This window comes from Argopecten irradians, chromosome 11 (assembly GCF_041381155.1).
Source record: "Argopecten irradians isolate NY chromosome 11, Ai_NY, whole genome shotgun sequence".
Lineage (NCBI taxonomy): Eukaryota > Metazoa > Mollusca > Bivalvia > Pectinida > Pectinidae > Argopecten > Argopecten irradians.
The window spans coordinates 3,791,094-3,810,902 of record NC_091144.1 but is presented as its reverse complement, the minus strand read 5'-3'; the positions used below and the strand labels follow the sequence as shown (position 1 = coordinate 3,810,902).

The following is a 19,809-nucleotide window of genomic DNA, read 5'->3' as shown; positions in this document are numbered from 1 at the left end:
CATACCTCGCCCATATTTAGATCGACTTACCAGACTCTGGACAATAGATTAGTAGCATCCACATACTCCGCCCACAAACATGCTTCTCCTCCCACAATCAGCGACTTTTCTTCGTCCGTCCCTACAATGTTAGCATACATTGTAAAATATTGTATAACGAACTTCGAAACCATTTAGTCCCAAATGGACGTGTTATATCCACATTGTCATACATGATATGCTTATTAAAAGATGTTTTTAGACATGCGCACAGATAAACGCACGTTAATTGAGCGGCCTCATCTTTTTGTAAGTGACACAATGGTTTGAATATAATATAATTCATAAATCAACAATAATTTCGACATTCCTATGTGCACAGTACCGAGTAGGCCTACCTCAATACGACACCAGACCGTCTGTATATTGAAAGCAGCACAAACAAGAGTGACACAAACATCCATCTAACATTTTAAGCACAATCTCCTTGACCATCTCTGCATTCTCACTGAGATAATCACTTAAAAGTTATGCCGATAAATTGATTGTAGAGTGAAGATTGATCTATAGGTACGCACCCCTCCATTTGTTTATAATCACAGTCTAGAAAACGCTTGAATTGTTACGTTTGACTTTCGCCGCGTCATCAACTTTCAAACTGGCGTAGGGGAAGCAACTCGTATTTAAAAAAATGCATTTCATGTAATTTCAAGTATTAAAACGATTAAAGTTATTTTTACACAAAAAAAATAAAAAGTAATATATAGTTTTACGGTAATGAAGTGGTATATTTAGTTGAAGATAATGTGTTTAAATTTTGAAGCGAGGGCGAGAGCCGCCATATTGCACCATAATAAAATTTACTGACCCCGTATATAGAGAATACACGGTTAGTATCTTACAATACAAGGTTTATTTTGGTGCGAGACTTAGGAAAGCCGAGATGACGAGGCTTTGCCGAGTCATCCCGGCTTTCCGTGTCGAGCACCAAAATAAAACTTGTATTGTAAGATACTAACCGTGTATTCTGTTTATCCTGCAACCATTTTGGCATTCAAAACTTAAGCAAATTGACAGTTATTTACTTGGTTTCGCTCCAAGCGAGACGCTTCCTAGATGCGGAGGTAAAGATTCATTCAGTAAACCGAATGAGAGTGTACTCCTTTTTACTGCCGTGGGAAATTAAATAAGCGCATTCACAAACAGTATCCGTAATATTATTCAGTGTGATATATCATTGAAACAAAATGAAAATACTAAAAAAACAATAAATACCCATAAAAGAATTACTTTACAATACATACCTTTGTCATGAGCCAAGAAAAAGACGACACCGCCATACGAGATTTTCGATAGCGTAAAAATGACGTCATTCCGGTGAATGTTACGTCACGTTTTAGCGGGACTGAATGACGTTTCATTCACCGGAAGGTTCAAGTTCTGGGTCAAGTTAGAAAAAGTTCCGTCAGGTATGGAACAAATTCACGTGATCGTATTGACGGATAAAGCATTTCGTATTGACGGATAAAGCACAAGTTTATCCGGCAGTAGTTATCGGTCAGTATGTGGGACAGTTGCAGGATAAAAAGTGATAGGGGGTCACCACGTGACGGCTCTCCGCCAATCATTTGGGGACATTTCTGTCCGAGGTGCGATAATTAAGGATTAACTTGAATAGATTTTTTATGTTATGGAGATATAACACAAAAATCTGAGTGTACTCTAAATAAACCGCGAAGCGGTTTATGATGAGAGTACACTCAGATTTTTGTGTTATATCTCCATAACATAAAAATCTATTCAAATTAATCCTTATAATTCAATTTACTAAAGATAATCTCTTCAACATTTAAAATTCATTTTGGGACTCTTTGTCTATGAAATTATTACGCCGTCATCTCAGCCAATCAGAAGCGACGTTACAAACGGCGACGTCATTTTTTCCTTTATGGGCTGATAAAGTAAATTTTTAAGCCAATGAAAATGCTCGTAACAAGCAAAAATGAATTATAAAGTGATAATGCGAAATGACGACCAAACAAAAAATGATAAATCAATCGAACGAACTATCGATTTAATTAAAAAACTAGCCAGTCTGTATTTTCCAACAACAACAACAACAAAAACACTATTTTAGACATTGATGTTCGCACTGCCGATCAACTGACTCACTTCCTACAACACATGGTGCACTACACTAGCTGCAATATTGTAGCTCAAAAGAAGTTTAATTATGTCGCCTTTAGAGCTACAATTGGTGTCTATTACTGCTAATTGAGCAAAGTAATGGTTATATAAGCCATTATCAAAACGTTTGTAAGCATTTTATCTTACTTATATTTCTTACTTACTAGGCAATAAAACTGCACCGTATAAAATATCAAATTCACAACAAGACATTATTTTTTTTTTCTATATAAATATGTAGCCCGAGATACTCTGGCCTTGACACCAGACTTAGAAATTATGACAGATAGATGTCTGGTGGGCCAGAGCGCAGTACCACTGTAGTATTCGAAAACATGGAATAAGCCGACACCGTTTTGTATCGGGCCAGGTCATATCCGATTCAGACTACTTACAAAATATTACCACCGAGAATCGCCCCTTACCTTTGTCTTTTCAACAAATGAATAATTTATCTACTCATAGCCATCCATTTCATCACGCATGCACGTTCTTTTGTATCAACACAGTAGTTTCTTTTCCGCAACTTTAAATTTCCCTCGTCGTCGTCGCCATTTTCGAGTAGTATGAAAATTACCTTTAATCTCGACGAATTGCTTTATTTGGGTAGATATAATATTCATTTGTTAAATAGACTATGGTTTGTGGTGCTTCTCGGTAGTCAGTCTGAATCGGAGATGACCTGGCCCGATACCAAACGGTGTCGGCTTATTCGATGTTTTCGAGTACTACTGCGCTCTGGCCCTAAACCAGACATCTATTTGTCATAATAGAAGTCTGGTGTCGTGCCAATGAATATGAAGATCCTTCCGAAGGAAAACTAAAGTGATATCTTGTGAGCGGTACAGTACAGTTGATATTATGAATGGTCGTAATACACACAATAATAATACCTAAATGAATGTATATGCAGAAATTAATTGGAAACATACAAAAAATATAGAAAAGTGTGCCTGAGTGATTTCGGAGGCGGTGCTCCACTATATACGACACATAGGCACCATTTCGTACTCGGCAGTATAATAGGCCGGGTACGTATATTCGTTGTAATAGTACCACGCATAACGTTAACGTCCATACCCTCGAAATTGTGTGGGTCACACTGGTAGTACCGACGCCAGTCCTGGCCATAGCTGATGTAGTTGAGATACCAACATGAGGACAAGATCGCGGAGTATCCTTTCTGTACTACGTTCTTCATGTTAGATTGCCATTTCTGTTCGTTCTTCCACACCTCTACCAACGTATCGCTATCTGCCTGTTACACAAAGAACGTTATTTTCTATTATAATTAGAATGTTTTATTTCATTTGTCTGAAATTTTTCATCACAAGCCTCTGATGTAAGCGCCTTTGTGTTATTTGTTAGCTAGCTATCAAAACACACAGTCAATACTCCAAACGATACAGCGATGTTACAATACCTAACCGTGATAACTATATAGCGATAAGACTGTAAATACTGACTCATATAAATAAACCTAAAGTGAAACAAGATAATCTTGAATATGACACCTATAATGACGCAACAGATTCTACATTGATTCCAGTAATCTGACGAATCTTGATGTGTTCATGATGTCAACAGTACTAACATTCGATGTCAACAGTACTAACATTCATTTTACACCATATTTCCATTCATAAACCAAGCTAAATGTTGGTTTATTTTCCAACACTAGGCAATACTCATCAATACTATCCTTCAGCCCCTTTTCTATAGCCTCCCATCACTACTAACCTTCAGTCCTTTTTCTATAGGATCCTCCCATCACTACTAACCTTTAGCCCCTTTTCTATAGGATCCTCCCATCACTACTAACCTTCAGCCCCTTTTCTATAGGATCCTCCCATCACTACTAACCTTCAGCCCCTTTCTATAGGATCCTACCATCACTACTAACCTTCAGCCCCTTTTCTATAGCCTTCCATCACTACTGACCTTCAGCCCCTTTTCTATGGGATCCTCCCATCACTACTAACCTTCAGCCCCTTTTTTATAGGACCCTCTCATCACTACTAACCTTCAGCCCCTTTTTTATAGGATCCTCCCATCACTACTAACCTTCAGTCCCTTTTCTATAGGATCCTCCCACCACTACTAACCTTCAGCCCCTTTTCTATAGGATCCTCCCATCAATACTTACCTTCAGCCCCTTTTCTATAGGATCCTCCCATCACTTCTAACCTCCAGCCCCTTTTCGATAGGGTCCTCCCATCACTACTAACCTTCAACCCCTTTTCTATAGGGTCCTCCCATATAACAACTTTCTTCTTTTTTGCTACAATATTCAGGAGACGCTGGACATAGTATTGCTCCAGTCCTGAGTAGTCGGTGGCGTTCAGTTTGAGGACATTGGACAGGAAGTCGGCAATCTCGGGACTGGAAGCCCTGCGATAGGCAAGAGGAATGACGTAATGATTACAATGTATCAACATGCAAGCAAGGTTGTAATCCAAAAATTAAAAAAGGAAATGTACATGATTAATACCAGCATGGGAAACGAGGATTACTTTTTTCCATTGGTGCAATCCATTTGTCATAATCTTAAGACAAACCTTTATAAACACGTATACATAGAGAATACATGGTTAGTATCTTACAATACAAGGTTTATTTTGGTGCGAGACTTAGGAAAGCCGAGATGACGAGGCTTTGCCGAGTCATCTCGGCTTTCCGTGTCGAGCACCAAAATAAACCTTGTATTGTAAGATACTAACCGTGTATTCTGTTTATCCTGCAACCATTATGGCATTCAAAACGAAAGCAAATTGACAGTTCCTTACTTTGTTTCGCTCGAAGCGAGACGATTCTTTGATGCGGAGGTAAAGATTCATTCACTTAACCGAATGAGAGTGCACTCCTTTTTACTGCCGTGGGAAATAAATAAGCGCATTCACAAACAGTCACCGTAATTCTATTCAGTGTGATATATCACTGAAAGAAAATGAAAATACTCAAATAACAATAAATACCCATTAAAGAATTACTTAACAATACATACCTTTGTCATGAGCCAAGAAAAAGACGGCACCGCCATACGAGATTTTCGATATCGTAAAAATGACGTCATTTCGGTGAATGTGACGTCACGTTTTAGCGGGACTGAATGACGTTTCATTCACCGGAAGGTTCAAGTTCTGGGTCAAGTTAGAAAAAGTGCCGTCAGATATGGAACAAATTCACGTGATCGTATTGACGGATAAAGCATATCGTATTGACGGATAAAGCACAAGTTTATCCGGCAGTAGTTATCGGTCAGTATGTGGGACAGTTGCAGGATAAATACTAATAAATGTTCATTGGACATAATTTTACATTTCTGTCTGTCTGTTATTAGGACGTTAAACAAAATCAGCTTTAATCATTACAAGTTTCCAAGCACTGATCAGTTTTATTTACCAACAATGGTGATAGGATTCATCCATTCCGATGTGTATGTACTCATCTGGAAACACAGTGGACACCTCCGAGAAGAGCTCCTCCAGGAAGGTGAAGGTCGAATTCAGCATGGGATTCATTATCTCGTACTCGCCATGTTTCAGGTATTCGGCCACACCCTTCCTCCCGTTATGCCAGCAAGGGGTTAGTAAGTCTACCAAATCATTTATATCAACAAGGGGTAAGTAGGCTTACCAAATCAGTTATACCAACAAGGGGTAAGTAAGTCTACCAAATCAGTTATACCAACAAGGGGTAAGTAAGTCTACCAAATCAGTTATACCAACAAGGGGTAAGTAAGTCTACCAAATCAGTTATACCAACACGGGGTAAGTAAGTCTACCAAATCAGTTATACCAACAAGGGGTAAGTAAGTCTACCAAATCAGTTATACCAACAAGGGGTAAGTAAGTCTACTAAGGGGTAAGTAAGTCTACTAAATCAGTCATACCAACAAGGGGTAAGTAAGTCTACCAAATCAGTTATACCAACAAGGGGTAAGTAAGTCTACCAAATCAGTTATACCAACAAGGGGTAAGTAAGTCTACCAAATCAGTTATACCAACAAGGGGTAAGTAAGTCTACCAAATCAGTTATACCAACACGGGGTAAGTAAGTCTACCAAATCAGTTATACCAACAAGGGGTAAGTAAGTCTACCAAATCAGTTATACCAACAAGGGGTAAGTAAGTCTACCAAATCAGTCATACCAACAAGGGGTAAGTAAGTCTACCAAATCAGTTATACCAACAAGGGGTAAGTAAGTCTACCAAATCAGTTATATACCAACAAGGGGTAAGTAAGTCTACCAAATCAGTTATACCAACAAGGGGTAAGTAAGTCTACCAAATCAGTTATACCAACAAGGGGTAAGTAAGTCTACCAAATCAGTTATACCAACAAGGGGTAAGTAAGTCTACCAAATCAGTTATACCAACACGGGGTAAGTAAGTCTATCAAATCAGTTATATCAACAAGGGGTAAGTAAGTCTACCAAAACAGTTATACCAACACGGGGTAAGTAAGTCTACCAAATCAGTTATATCAACAAGGGGTAAGTAAGTCTACCATATCAGTTATACCAACAAGGGGTAAGTAAGTCTACCAATCAGTTATACCAACAAGGGGTAAGTAAGTCTACCAAATCAGTTATATCAACAAGGGTAAGTAAGTAGTACTACCAAATCAAATCAGTTATACCAACAAGGGGTAAGTAAGTCTACCAAATCAGTTATACCAACACGGGGTAAGTAAGGCTACCAAATCAGTTATACCAACAAGGGGTAAGTAAGTCTACCATATCAGTTATACCAACAAGGGGTAATTAAGTCTACCGAATCAGTTATACCAACACGGGGTAAGTAGGTCTACCAAATCAGTTATACCAACAAGGGGTAAGTAAGTCTACCAAATCAGTTATACCAACAAGGGGTAAGTAAGTCTACTAAATCAGTCATACCAACAAGGGGTAAGTAAGTCTACCAAAACAGTTATACCAACACGGGGTAAGTAGGTCTACCAAATCAGTTATACCAACAAGGGGTAAGTAAGTCTACCGAATCAGTTATACCAACACGGGGTAAGTAGGTCTACCAAATCAGTTATACCAACAAGGGGTAAGTAAGTCTACCAAATCAGTTATACCAACAAGGGGTAAGTAAGTCTACTAAATCAGTTATACCAACAAGGGGTAAGTAAGTCTACCAAATCAGTTATACCAACACGGGGTAAGTAAGTCTACCAAATCAGTTATACCAACAAGGGGTAAGTAAGTCTACCAAATCAGTTATACCAACAAGGGGTAAGTAAGTCTACCAAATCAGTTATACCAACAAGGGGTAAGTAAGTCTACTAAATCAGTCATACCAACAAGGGGTAAGTTAGTCTACCAAAACAGTTATACCAACACGGGGTAAGTAGGTCTACCAAATCAGTTATACCAACAAGGGGTAAGTAAGTCTACCAAATCAGTTATACCAACAAGGGGTAAGTAGGCTTATCAAATCAGTTATACCAACACGGGGTAAGCAAGTCTACCAAATCAGTTATACCAACAAGGGGTAAGTAGGTCTACCAAATTAGCAGATACATTGTTTTAACGGTTAGCATAGAATATTTGACACTTATTTGAAAATAAAATTAACAACCTTTCATTTGTTCTACGCCTGCTCATCGATAACGTTCAACTGAAGAAGAACACACATCATTATAGTTATATTATGTATATTATAAAAAAAGACATCACTCCATCGAAAAAAAAACATGATAAAAGTGCAGTGTTATATTAGTTTAAAATAAATATATATGAGAGATGTACATACCACTTTATTATTTATGTGGCTCTTCCTACAGTCTGCTAAACTCGCCTCTATTATTAGGCTCCCCCTAAACCTAATACGTATTAGGTATACAAATAAATATGGTTGGTACATGTATACTATGGTTGTTATGGTATGGTTGCTATACCGTGGTTGCTATACGATACTTCCTATAGTATGGTTGTTATGGTATGGTTGCTATACCGTGGTTGCTATACGATACTTCCTATAGTATGGTTCCTATGGTATGGTTGCCATACTGGTTACTATAGTATGGTTACTATACTATGGTTGTTATGGTATGGTTGCTATGGTATTGTTGCTATACCGTGGTTGCCAACAACCACTATGGTATGGTTCCTATGGTTGCTATATTATGGTTGCTATATTATGGTTCCTTTGGCATGGTTGCTTTAGTATGGTTGCTATACCTACTGCGGTCATATTTCCCCCAGGACTGGGTGTGACCAGGGGTATCGAACTCCACAATCACTCGGATCCCCCTCAATCTGGCGTACTCCAGCACTGTCTTTATGTCTGACTGACTGTACACGTGGGCTGGACTATAAGCTCCCTGTCACAGAAAAGGAGAAAAACGGAACTATGAAAAATAATGGACGAAAAATACCTTACAATAGATAACATACATGCATTTTAATGTCAATGCATGATCAACGATAATCAAGGCCATTCAGTCAAAGGCGGTTAACAGTTGGACGTTATGTTTTAATTCATGGTATAAAACTAATATGGATATGAATTGCGGAGATTTTGATTTGGTTTTTTTTCGAGTATGGTATGTGGATATGTAAAATGTTTAAATTTGTCATGAAAATAATCATTATTTTTCAATACTATGTGAAAAGAAATCACTTTAGTTTAAGTAAATAAATAAAAGTATAAAAAGTATAAGATAATCCAGTATGGAATGAAAGATATCATGAACAAATAGTTAGATTCAATACTTCATTTGATTAAAATACAATTTTATTCAAATCAATTTAGAAAACAAATAAGAAAATCGTTTTTTTAGAATTCAAAATTGTAGTGCCTACGTATTTGATCAATGTGCTGTGTATATACCAGCATAACGATGTTGACCTACCTTCTCGGAGAGTCCCGGGAACCTGATGCTCTGATAGGGGAACGACTGGTCATCCACGATATGCCAGTGGAACACGTTGAACTTGTTGTATGACATGGCATCCTACAACATAAGTGTGCACTAACACGGGGTAAATTATAGCTAACATCGATATCCCATTGTGATTTGACGGCTTATCGATGTATACAGTGATGTGATTTTGCGTGAAAAGACCAACGTGCATTTCACGTGAAAAACAATCACGTGAAATTCACGTCATGACTGGGATATATGTAGAAAATAACTGTAATTCTCGTTATATTTACATCTAGTCATCATGATTTAATATAAACAATTGAACTCACCAAATTCTGTAATAGAGTAGGAACCGGTATGAAATGTCGAGCGGTGTCCAGCATGAGTCCACGATAGGGGAATCGAGGCTCATCTACAATCCTCGTTTTATTCATTCTCGCCTATATCATACAACATTTCTGTGTAGCATGTTTGATGGCCACAGCACGGTAAGGCAAATATTATCAGAAGTTTTGGAAATAAAGATAACTTATTATTTTTTTGTGATTTCATTGATCACTTTTTCATTTCTGAAGTTTATATCTTATTATGCTTGCGAAAAGGTTCAAATTACTGGCAATGTCATTATACATCCTTTTACTTGTCTGGATATTTTTTCATTATTTCTTTTTGAATTGTTTGATTCGGTGTTTAGTATCTTTTAATATTTTGTTTGTTGAAACTGAACTATCTTTTACATCTTCTATATCGTTTATATTTCTAATAAGTTCATTTGAATGTTGTAAAATGCTCAGCATACATTGTACGTGTATTTGCAAACAATTTTACCTGTCCTGTCGCTGTAGTATACAGTAACTGGCTAAACGTTTCGAGTCCTGCAAACAGATGGAAGATGTTTTCATGGAAATCCATTCTTGTAACGGTTAATGCTTGTTTTATCTAACACTATTTACAAATGGTCACAAGTAAGTATTTGAACAAAAAAATAAAAAAAATAAAAACAACATCAACTTACATTTAAGCCAATTTCTATGCGTTGAAAGCATACAAAGCTGAGTTTATTCGATAATTACCTATAGGGTTGGGCTCAATAGGATCAATATGAAAACCAAAGTAATACACGTCTCAACTTGAACACTAGAACTACAGAACCAAATTAAAAAGAAATTAACAATTAATAATATGGTCATTTACCTCTTAGGGCTCCCCATATACTATTGGTGTGGAGGGTCGCATGCCTGTCGACAACCAGTGTGTCTGGAATGGACGTGGTGGATATAAGGGTATTTTTGCTATACTGAGTAAAAAGAATGGATAGACGTTGTAATATTATTATATCATTATAGTAAAATCTCAAATAGCTAACGTTGATTCACAATAGCTCAAAATCAAGCACACCATCATAAAATTTGTATTACATTTTAACTGGGTTTAACTGTGATATGAACTTTTTATTTCCTAAATCCTATTTTAGAAATAAAGTTAATCACAGGGAAATTTGACTTCGCAGCAGAGAGTTTCCTTAATAAAATAATTCTTACAACGTTAATTTCTTATTCATCAAAGTGTAAAATTAACTTTCGCCCTTATAGCTATTAAATGTTTGACTTGTTCTTTTCTGATATAAAAAAATAAGAAGAAAATAAGATTTAATATACTTCGTATCAGATATTAAATAAAACATAATCATGTAATATGTTCATTAAAATGCATTTGAGATTCTTACAGGATTCATCCATGTCCATATAAGGGTATTTAGGACAGGACGTGTTTTCCACGTGTATTTGTAGATCATTTACTGTTTCAAGTGTGTCATCCTTAGTCCCGAATCCTAACAGTGACTTGTACCTCTCTATGCCTTTGTCAATGATATCACATCCGGTTATCGTGGACCGTATTTCAAAGTTTGATATATCTAAAGAGAAAACTCTTGTCTCTGGCTTTATTTCCTTCGGGTGCGGCCATGGTGATCCAGGGGCTGCCCTTTGACCCTACAACGTATATAAGGTCAAAATACCAAAACACCAGCTTCAATGATAATATTGGTTCTCTACCAGTATTACATGTGTGGCAATCTTTTACATGTCAGATAAAAGAGGCTCAATGTAAAACAAAGATAATTCGATAATTTCACTAAGGTAATTTAGCGATTCAATACAACACTTAACTAAAGCTATATGGTTTGTCCATTTACTGCTCAGTGATTTAATATCGTGACAGATGATTGAACAGGTGACACAAACTGTTAGATTGATAAGATCAATTTTGTGTATTACAGATTATAATAGGAGAGAAGGAAATGCTGCGGTTCATACCCAGTACCATAGCAGGATGTTCTATTGGTTAACTGTTTACTGAGGAATATCCAGGTTAAGATCCGCGATATTCCTGCCTTCTTTTCAAAGTCTTTGTGCTCGAATATGAGGGTATAATAGGTTTACATACCATTGTCAAATTACATTTGGCTCTCGATGCCTGAGTCAGGGTTAATTAAACTTAATATGATTTGAGAGATAACAATGTAGCGGTATAACAGGGGATCGAACTCGGAACTTTGATTAAAGATGTTTTATTCCGTTATGCGAAGAGTTCATACTGCTAGTGCCTGTTATTGAAGAATATACGAAGCAATTTAGAATACAAGCGGATGATAAAACTAGCAAACTTCTGTTAGGTAACTTAGCAAATATAATTTAGATGTATTTATTTTGACGCAACGGAATTTTCACTTACAACGAAAGTATGTTCGAGTAGGGATTCATTCGTGCATTCGTAAAGATTAGATAAACAAACGAAATACAGTTAGCGCATATCATATTTAAGCGCAAAATATCTGGCGTAAAAAGTGAGGTATATATAATTACTGCTTAACTATGTATGTTTTAATTATTAGTTATTGAAGCATTATTCTCAAAATCTTTTGGGTTTATGAAGTATAGACAAAAAATGGAAGGACATTCTTCGCATCTATGAAAAGAATGTACGTCCTTTTTTTCTATGGCGTCATAAACCCAAAATATTTTGAGCGTAACACTTATAATATAAGTTAATAACTCGGTCAGGTACAAATTAGGCATAATTTCAATTATTTAACTGATTTTGACAGTAAATCAAATTTAAAATATTCCACGAAAATGTTCTGTATATATGACGTAATAATACTTGACGTACAGATATTTCGGTCTATGGAAAAATAACCTCAAAGATCTAACCAATAGAGTGTAACATATGAAATTGAATTATATTACAAATACCATTCCCTACCTGTAGGGGTAGTCGGATCGCTATATAGGTGATATATCCATTTACGAAACAAGCATAGCTCAGCAGCACGAAAAATGATGTAAGCTTGGTATCCATGTCGGCTTAAATCAGCTACAAGGAATATCCACCAGCACATAAGGTAGACATGGGGTAGGCATGATATCGTAGACATATAGGAATGTGGTACTGGTAAATACCAGGACTTGTAGTCCGTCCTAGTAACATTAGATTGTGATACATGTAGATACATAAAACATGTATATCTTACATGCACCATAGTGACGGAACAATGCCAGTAGATAGTATAGATAATAATGCGGGATTAATACGAAGGGCACACAAGCAATACCCCTCACGTTAATGAAGACATTTTCTCGTGAAATTCACGTAAACATTTTCCTGTCATTTCTCGTAAAATGTTAATTTACGAGACTTTCACATCAAGAAATATTGACTGCTTATACTGTTTTTTTTTTGTTTTTTTTTTAAATAACAGTTTTCTTGTTTTCACCATTGGAACGATACAGTTTTTTCACCACCTTGAAGTCAGAATCATTGTGCGTTCAGTTTAGTTATCGTCTTCCTATTGTATGTCAGTGATATCACTGACGATGTTAATGAGAAGATTAGTGGGTCTAAAAAGTATTTGTTTTTACTGAGACCCCTGTCTTATAAATATTTACAGCATTGCATTTTATAATGAGACTGCAATATCATATTTTATCATATTTGATGTAAATAAATGGACATCGCAATTTGCAAAATACACGAACCGGAATTTGTAGTGGTCACTATCAGAACATGTTATGACAACTATTGGGTGTGTCCTGTACACCTCTATGAGTGTTAGCACGACCCCATCCACACTGGGATAAACGTCAGGGTGAACTCGTCATTATCACTCGCTTATTATGCCTTTGTATGAATGGAAAGAATATGAAGCAAAGATAACAGAAAAGTAATTTGTTTAATAAGCGATCATATTGTTCTAATGTCGTATCTGCTAAAGTTACTTGATTTTATTATCTCGGCGTCATGGACAGTTGGTGTTTAATCCATATAGTTTCAGTTTGACGAAGATCTTTTTTTTTCTGCAGTTACAATTAATACCTACTCGCAGTAGCGGTAGACTGTGACTTTTGTCAATCCACCTATTTTGCATTTGACTGAATTTGGCAAATTTCACAAAAGAAAAAAAACAACCTTAAAATTAATCGTTGCGAACATTTTCGAGGTACAGATATAGTACAAAAATATGCCTCTAAATCTATTTACCATGAAAATGTTGTTTAGCAGGTATACTCGCCACGAAAATAATTTGGTTTATAGTGTATACTATGTAAAGCCAAAGTATCCATATACAAGGGCCGAAAGGCTTTGTATGTACATCATCCTTGTACATTCTCTGTAGTACTAGGCTCTGTCAAACCGTATATATAACGGTATACTCTAATTTCATATGGTACACTCAATTCCAATAGGCTTAAATATATATATATATGTGTGTGTGTTTAGGATTACACTGGCAAAAAAAAAAAAAAATAATAATAATAATAGGGTCGGTAGGTCGGCATATTTTTATTGTTTTAGTGTCTTTCACTCTAAAATAATGGCCGGAACCGGAGTCTTCTGAGATCGAAATCCCGAATTTATTATTTTGTTCAAGAAAAGTGGAAAAAAAATTAGGATCGGTTAGGTAACCCTCAACAGACATATTTTTCTGGCCCTAGTAAAATCTTCCTTTGTGTATGACTTCATAACCCTAAAAGATATTGAGAATAATGCTTAAATAACTGTAATAACTAATGCTATAATATATGAAAAACAGCAAAACATGTATACAACAATATTTATTTGATCACAACATCGACCAGAAAATAAATAGGTTATGATGACATCGTAACTGATAAACAAAAGCTTAACTGATCAAAAATTAACCCTATACAAACAACTGAAGCACTGATGTATTACAAATATCTATAATATAGCTAACATGTTAACACAGCTTTGAAACGTTTATAAATGCATGGACAAATGTATGAATGAATATTTAAAAAGTTGGTGCTCTTTAAATATGCAGAAATGACAAATTTGAAAATATTGTAAACTAACTGATTTTCAGGGCGACTTCATTTTGCATTTTTTTCTGTCTAACGAATATTTCACGAAGAGTTTCGCAACTGACGTTGTTTTCTAATACGCAAAAGTTAATCGTACGCAAAAATCAATTGGTTTAGATTATTCCGTCTAAACATATAACACAGTTACCTCCCTTGCGGGTAGGTATCCATTGTAACGTCATTATTTTATGAGCGTCGTTTTGTCTGAAAAGTATGACGTTACGCTCGCAAACACATTACGTCACAATCATAACCTATCCACAAGGTTAGATAACTCTGTAAAATGCAAATAATAAACTGTTAAGAACTTTTGTCAAATATTTGACACACAGAAAAAATCTAAATGAAAATGAAGTTTAGATGACAAAACCTCTCATCCTGGTGCATCAATCAGCCATGAATGAAGTCAATAAATAAATAATATGTCATACCAAACATGTTTATCGAAGATAAATTTCCAAAAGGTACAGTACATATATATATAGTTAATTATTTTAGTTCATTTGGAAATCAAGGTAAAAGTTAAAAGTCTTCAAGTGGGAAAATATGTGTTATCCCCCCTTTCGTATTTGTCAAGCAGTTAGAGTTAAAATTCCCCAGAGCATCAAAACAAAATATTTCACACAGCTTGGTGAAACATAGACAATATGTTTCTTTAGTTGCGTGTATGTAATATGTAAAACGATTATATAGTTTGTCCTCCATCTTTCCTTTGGCAGTGATAAACAAAACAATGCTTTACCAATATCAATAATAGCTTATAAATATAGAATAACAATAGCATGCACAACAAATTGATTAATTAGTCATACAATAACAACAATATCAACTAAACGCATCCAACCGCTTCTTAAACAAAATGATCAATGGTCAAACCACTGGACTCGAATGGTCGTAACTACATCAAAGACGGATATTGCATTGTACAGAAACATCAATATATGTTACCATAGCCATGTTAGATTTACGGGCCTTTAGATTGCAGATTCTTTCAAATTGTGCTTTTAGTTTCGTTGAAATGAGCTATCTTCACTAGGCCTATGCTGATTTCCATAAAATATTTTTCAGATATCAAACATTACAAAAATGTATTTCAGACGCACATTAAAGAGCATCCTACTTGATATGATATAAAACAGCTATAGTATCGATAACCATGATCAACCTTTGTTTTTATACCACAAGACATAACAGTTACAGCATACACAAAACTTGTTCAATCATTTAATGGATATTGAATACATAACAAAGTTAATGCATTGAATCCATCGGTCTCCAACCATCCTTGAATATTATCAAACTGTTTTCAGAAAATATACACTCTCAAAGTAATGATTAATTGAAGCATCGTCATTGATGCGTGGAGATACTGTGTACATTTGCATTGTTGGACACCCACGTGGTACGCCGGCAGGACAGCGCGTGCTGTGTGAACCTGTCCCATCAGGAGAATCCAGGAGTCTCTGACGTAGCGGACACTGGAGATGTCGGAGATTCTGGTATAAGGCCTACTGCCAGCTCGTGTTGTGAGTCTCCATTCTCATGTACACCACATTTCCTTCGTCGCTGCTTAAAGTAAAAATAAGATTCCATTGTTATACAATATTAAATAATCAAATATCTAAAAAATGTCACAAACATCACTAGTATAGATCTATCTAATAAATAGTAATAAACCTGAAAGATTTTAACTCTCCACCCCCTCCCAAAAATAGATAAAGAAATAAAGTAAAAAGTAAAAAAATAATTAGAAAACCACATACAATATGTATATGTTGAGGGTAATGATTTAGTTACAACTTTCTTTTCATACTTTCGTGGGCGCTACTCTCTGAAACTTTATGCCTACATGTACATGTGTATATTTATACATAGATTATAGTCTATAATTGCAAACAAAACTTTTATTCTGATTTGTAAGTGCGCATGTAGATTTGCTAGCTCACCTTTGCAATGTCTACTCCACAGGTAAGGAAAATTCGCGCCTTTTCAGGAAGACATGGAAAGAACTGATCGGAGAAGGACAACACATACTTCATGTTGACTTGTCGCAATGAGGGCCTGCCTGTGAAAACGATTAAAAATGATTGAAACATTTTTTATATTAAAAAAGATTAAATTCACAAGCCTAAGGTATCAATCCAGAAGTATGGTATAACTTACCTACTATATAGCTCACAACAATAGCCACGGTGAGGATTACGATCAAGGCTAACGTATCACACCAGTAGTATGGTATAACTTACCTACTATATAGCTCACAACAATAGCCACGGTGGGGATTACGATCAAGGCTAACGTATCACACCAGTAGTATGGTATAACTTACCTACTATATAGCTGACAACAATAGCCACGGTGAGGATTACGATCAAGGCTAACGTATCACACCAGTAGTATGGTATAACTTACCTACTATATAGCTCACAACAATAGCCACGGTGAGGATTACGATCAAGGCTAACGTATCACACCAGTAGTATGGTATAACTTACCTACTATATAGCTGACAACAATAGCCACGGTGAGGATTACGATCAAGGCTAACGTATCACACCAGTAGTATGGTATAACTTACCTACTATATAGCTACAACAATAGCCACGGTGGGGATTACGATCAAGGCTAACGTATCACACCAGTAGTATGGTATAACTTACCTACTATATAGCTACAACAATAGCCACGGTGGGGATTACGATCAAGGCTAACGTATCACACCAGTAGTATGGTATAACTTACCTACTATATAGCTCACAACAATAGCCACGGTGGGGATTACGATCAAGGCTAACGTATCACACCAGTAGTATGGTATAACTTACCTACTATATAGCTGACAACAATAGCCACAGTGAGGATTACGATCAAGGCTAATGTATCAAACACCAGTAGTATGGTATAACTTACCTACTATATAGCTGACAACAATAGCCACAGTGAGGATTACGATCAAGGCTAATGTATCACACCAGTAGTATGGTATAACTTACCTACTATATAGCTGACAACAATAGCCACAGTGAGGATTACGATCAAGGCTAATGTATCACACCAGTAGTATGGTATAACTTACCTACTATATAGCTGACAACAATAGCCACAGTGAGGATTACGATCAAGGCTAATGTATCACACCAGTAGTATGGTCTAACTTACCTACTATATAGCTAACAACAATAGCCACACTGAGGATTACGATCAAGGCTAATGTATCAAACCAGTAGTATGGTATAACTTACCTACTATATAGCTGACAACAATAGCCACAGTGAGGATTACGATCAAGGCTAATGTATCAAACCAGTAGTATGATATAGCATAAAACCGATCCAACCCTTGTCTGTTAAAACAAAAAAGGAAAATAAAATTTAATAAACAATATCGTTTGTTTTAAATGTTTCAATTGATAGTTTTCCATATTTAGAGTTACTTGTTACAATAATAATTGTATTATTAATAATAATAATAACAATTGATATAATCAAGTCTCCATTATTTGTAGGAAGAAATACAACCCAAGAGAAAGTTTGCAATCAATGAAACAAAGTTATGGTACTCACGGGCCTGTGTTCTGTACAAGTGGTGCTATAGTAGAATTGAGTATATCGGGAACGGATGTAGCGAATGTGGTGGTGGTTATTGTGGTGGTAATGTTTCCGTGAGTGGTGATACTCGAGTTCAGAAAAGTGCTGTTGGCCACTGGGAAACAATTGTCAATTGGAGCAAACGGAAGTGGTTTTTCCCTCCTCAGCGAAGTGGAGAAACTTTGTCCCATCGATATCCATAGTGTAATAGCCATCCCCGCTATTCCGCCAATCAGACAACCCTGATTTGAAAGTGTGAACATGTCATTTATATACAAGATAAATTAATGATCATCCCCGTCTCGCTATTTCTCCAATCAAACAACTTTGATTAACATGTGCTAAGTTTTTTTATCAGATCAAAGACAACGCACATGTAATAGCTATTCCCATTATTACTCTAAAGTTTAAACCATTAATTTGTTGTTTTTATGCAATAAAATGTGGTTTAATCTATTTATGCGTAGAATTTATGAAAAGGTAAATAACGACAAAGGGAGACAAGTAAAACATACCATATGAGTGGCTCTTGGAAAGAAAATAGAATAGAGGAACATCCCCAGTAGCGGTGCTGTGAACACAGACATTATACTCAAAGCCACCTGGAAAATAGAAAAACTCGCTTTTAAAGCCCAATGATATAATATAAAATCATTACTTTTTGCATTTTATGACCAAGGGGAAGCCATCCAGAAAAAATCCACGTTTCATTGTTTTAATATGTAAACGAATTCAAACTTTAAAGCTAATGTTGGTGATTATAAAGTTTGTGTCAGTAAAACAACGGTAATAGCTCAACCTAATTAAAATTAGACTTGTAATTCTGTTCCACTACGATACTCTACGTTACGCTCTGGAGAGCAACGTAGAGTATCGTTAGTGGAGCGGAATTACAAGTCTAATTTTAATTAGATTGGGTAATAGCTATATCCGTTATCATTTTTAACATTGAAATGGTAAGGTAGTGACTTATTGTCATTAGCCATTATCTTGTCTTTAATCTGTTCTTGGTATTACCATTTGATCAAAGAACCTACCCTATATAGTGACCCCTTCATCTCCGCTACCAAGAAGGCCAGGCCTGTCGCCAGCAACCCATACAGGACCACTAGACGTAAAGTGATGTAAATTATTTTTATTCAGTCGCACATGTATATTGTGATATTGCTTTGCAACACAAAAATAGTTTTACAAATATCTAAATAGCTTTAAAGAATCAATTTTTATATCATATTACAGTATTGTTAGAGTGATATGGTGCTTTTTACAGTTATACCTGAATAAGTACTAGATATAAACCTGATTACGTTTTACCTGTCACTTTTGAAATGATCGCGGCCTTTGTTTCGGACATCTTCTTAAAATTCGGTTTGATGAAATCCTCCAGTGTTATTGCCGACAGGCCGGAAAGATTTGAGGAGACAGTACTGTAAATAGAGTTTACTGTAACATCATAATTACTGACGTATATATGAACTTTGATTTATATATCGATATAATATGTACTAGTACATGTATGCGTTACTTAAGATTTTATTATTGATGGAAAAGCAAAATGATACAAGCTTGGCTTTCGCAGTTCATACTATATATTCACAGGTTTGACAACAACACAATGGACACCATTAACTATATACAAATATACCACTGTTTATCTTTGTTAATGGAGACATATATTATTATATATTAATATCGTAATGTTACCTCAGGGAAGCGGAGAACAGCGAGGCCATGAAAAGTCCGGCCATCCCCGGCTCATTTCGGAATATATCCAATACCATATAAGGGATTAA

General features: G+C 35.9%; 2 protein-coding genes across 5 annotated transcripts in view; both read right to left on the bottom strand.

Annotated features, from left to right (window-relative positions):
• The window catches only part of LOC138334322 (beta-hexosaminidase subunit beta-like), a 33,426-nt gene extending 20,316 nt beyond the window's left edge, over window positions 1-13,110 (bottom strand). Inside the window, exons 1-11 of one of the 3 annotated variants that reach the window (XM_069282969.1) lie at window positions 12,310-13,110; window positions 10,772-11,036; window positions 10,240-10,302; window positions 9,874-9,920; window positions 9,375-9,485; window positions 9,031-9,132; window positions 8,361-8,499; window positions 5,569-5,761; window positions 4,395-4,557; window positions 3,247-3,424; window positions 31-121 (exon numbers count right to left, since the gene is read on the bottom strand). In XM_069282969.1, the coding sequence (XP_069139070.1) occupies window positions 31-121; window positions 3,247-3,424; window positions 4,395-4,557; window positions 5,569-5,761; window positions 8,361-8,499; window positions 9,031-9,132; window positions 9,375-9,485; window positions 9,874-9,920; window positions 10,240-10,302; window positions 10,772-11,036; window positions 12,310-12,405 (1,448 nt within the window). In that variant the 5' untranslated portion in view covers window positions 12,406-13,110. The remainder of the gene's footprint in view (window positions 1-30; window positions 122-3,246; window positions 3,425-4,394; window positions 4,558-5,568; window positions 5,762-8,360; window positions 8,500-9,030; window positions 9,133-9,374; window positions 9,486-9,873; window positions 9,921-10,239; window positions 10,303-10,771; window positions 11,037-12,309) is intronic. The other 2 variants (XM_069282971.1, XM_069282972.1) reach the window with 2 other exon arrangements.
• Window positions 13,111-14,143: 1,033 nt separating this feature from the next.
• The window catches only part of LOC138334320 (sodium-coupled monocarboxylate transporter 1-like), a 39,781-nt gene continuing 34,115 nt past the window's right edge, over window positions 14,144-19,809 (bottom strand). The window contains exons 9-16 of one of the 2 annotated variants that reach the window (XM_069282966.1): window positions 19,721-19,809; window positions 19,331-19,443; window positions 19,054-19,124; window positions 18,532-18,618; window positions 17,993-18,258; window positions 17,672-17,772; window positions 16,376-16,494; window positions 14,144-15,998 (exon numbers count right to left, since the gene is read on the bottom strand). In XM_069282966.1, coding sequence (XP_069139067.1) covers window positions 15,873-15,998; window positions 16,376-16,494; window positions 17,672-17,772; window positions 17,993-18,258; window positions 18,532-18,618; window positions 19,054-19,124; window positions 19,331-19,443; window positions 19,721-19,809 — 972 coding nt within the window. In that variant the 3' untranslated portion in view covers window positions 14,144-15,872. The remainder of the gene's footprint in view (window positions 15,999-16,375; window positions 16,495-17,671; window positions 17,773-17,992; window positions 18,259-18,531; window positions 18,619-19,053; window positions 19,125-19,330; window positions 19,444-19,720) is intronic. The other variant, XM_069282967.1, reaches the window with a different exon arrangement.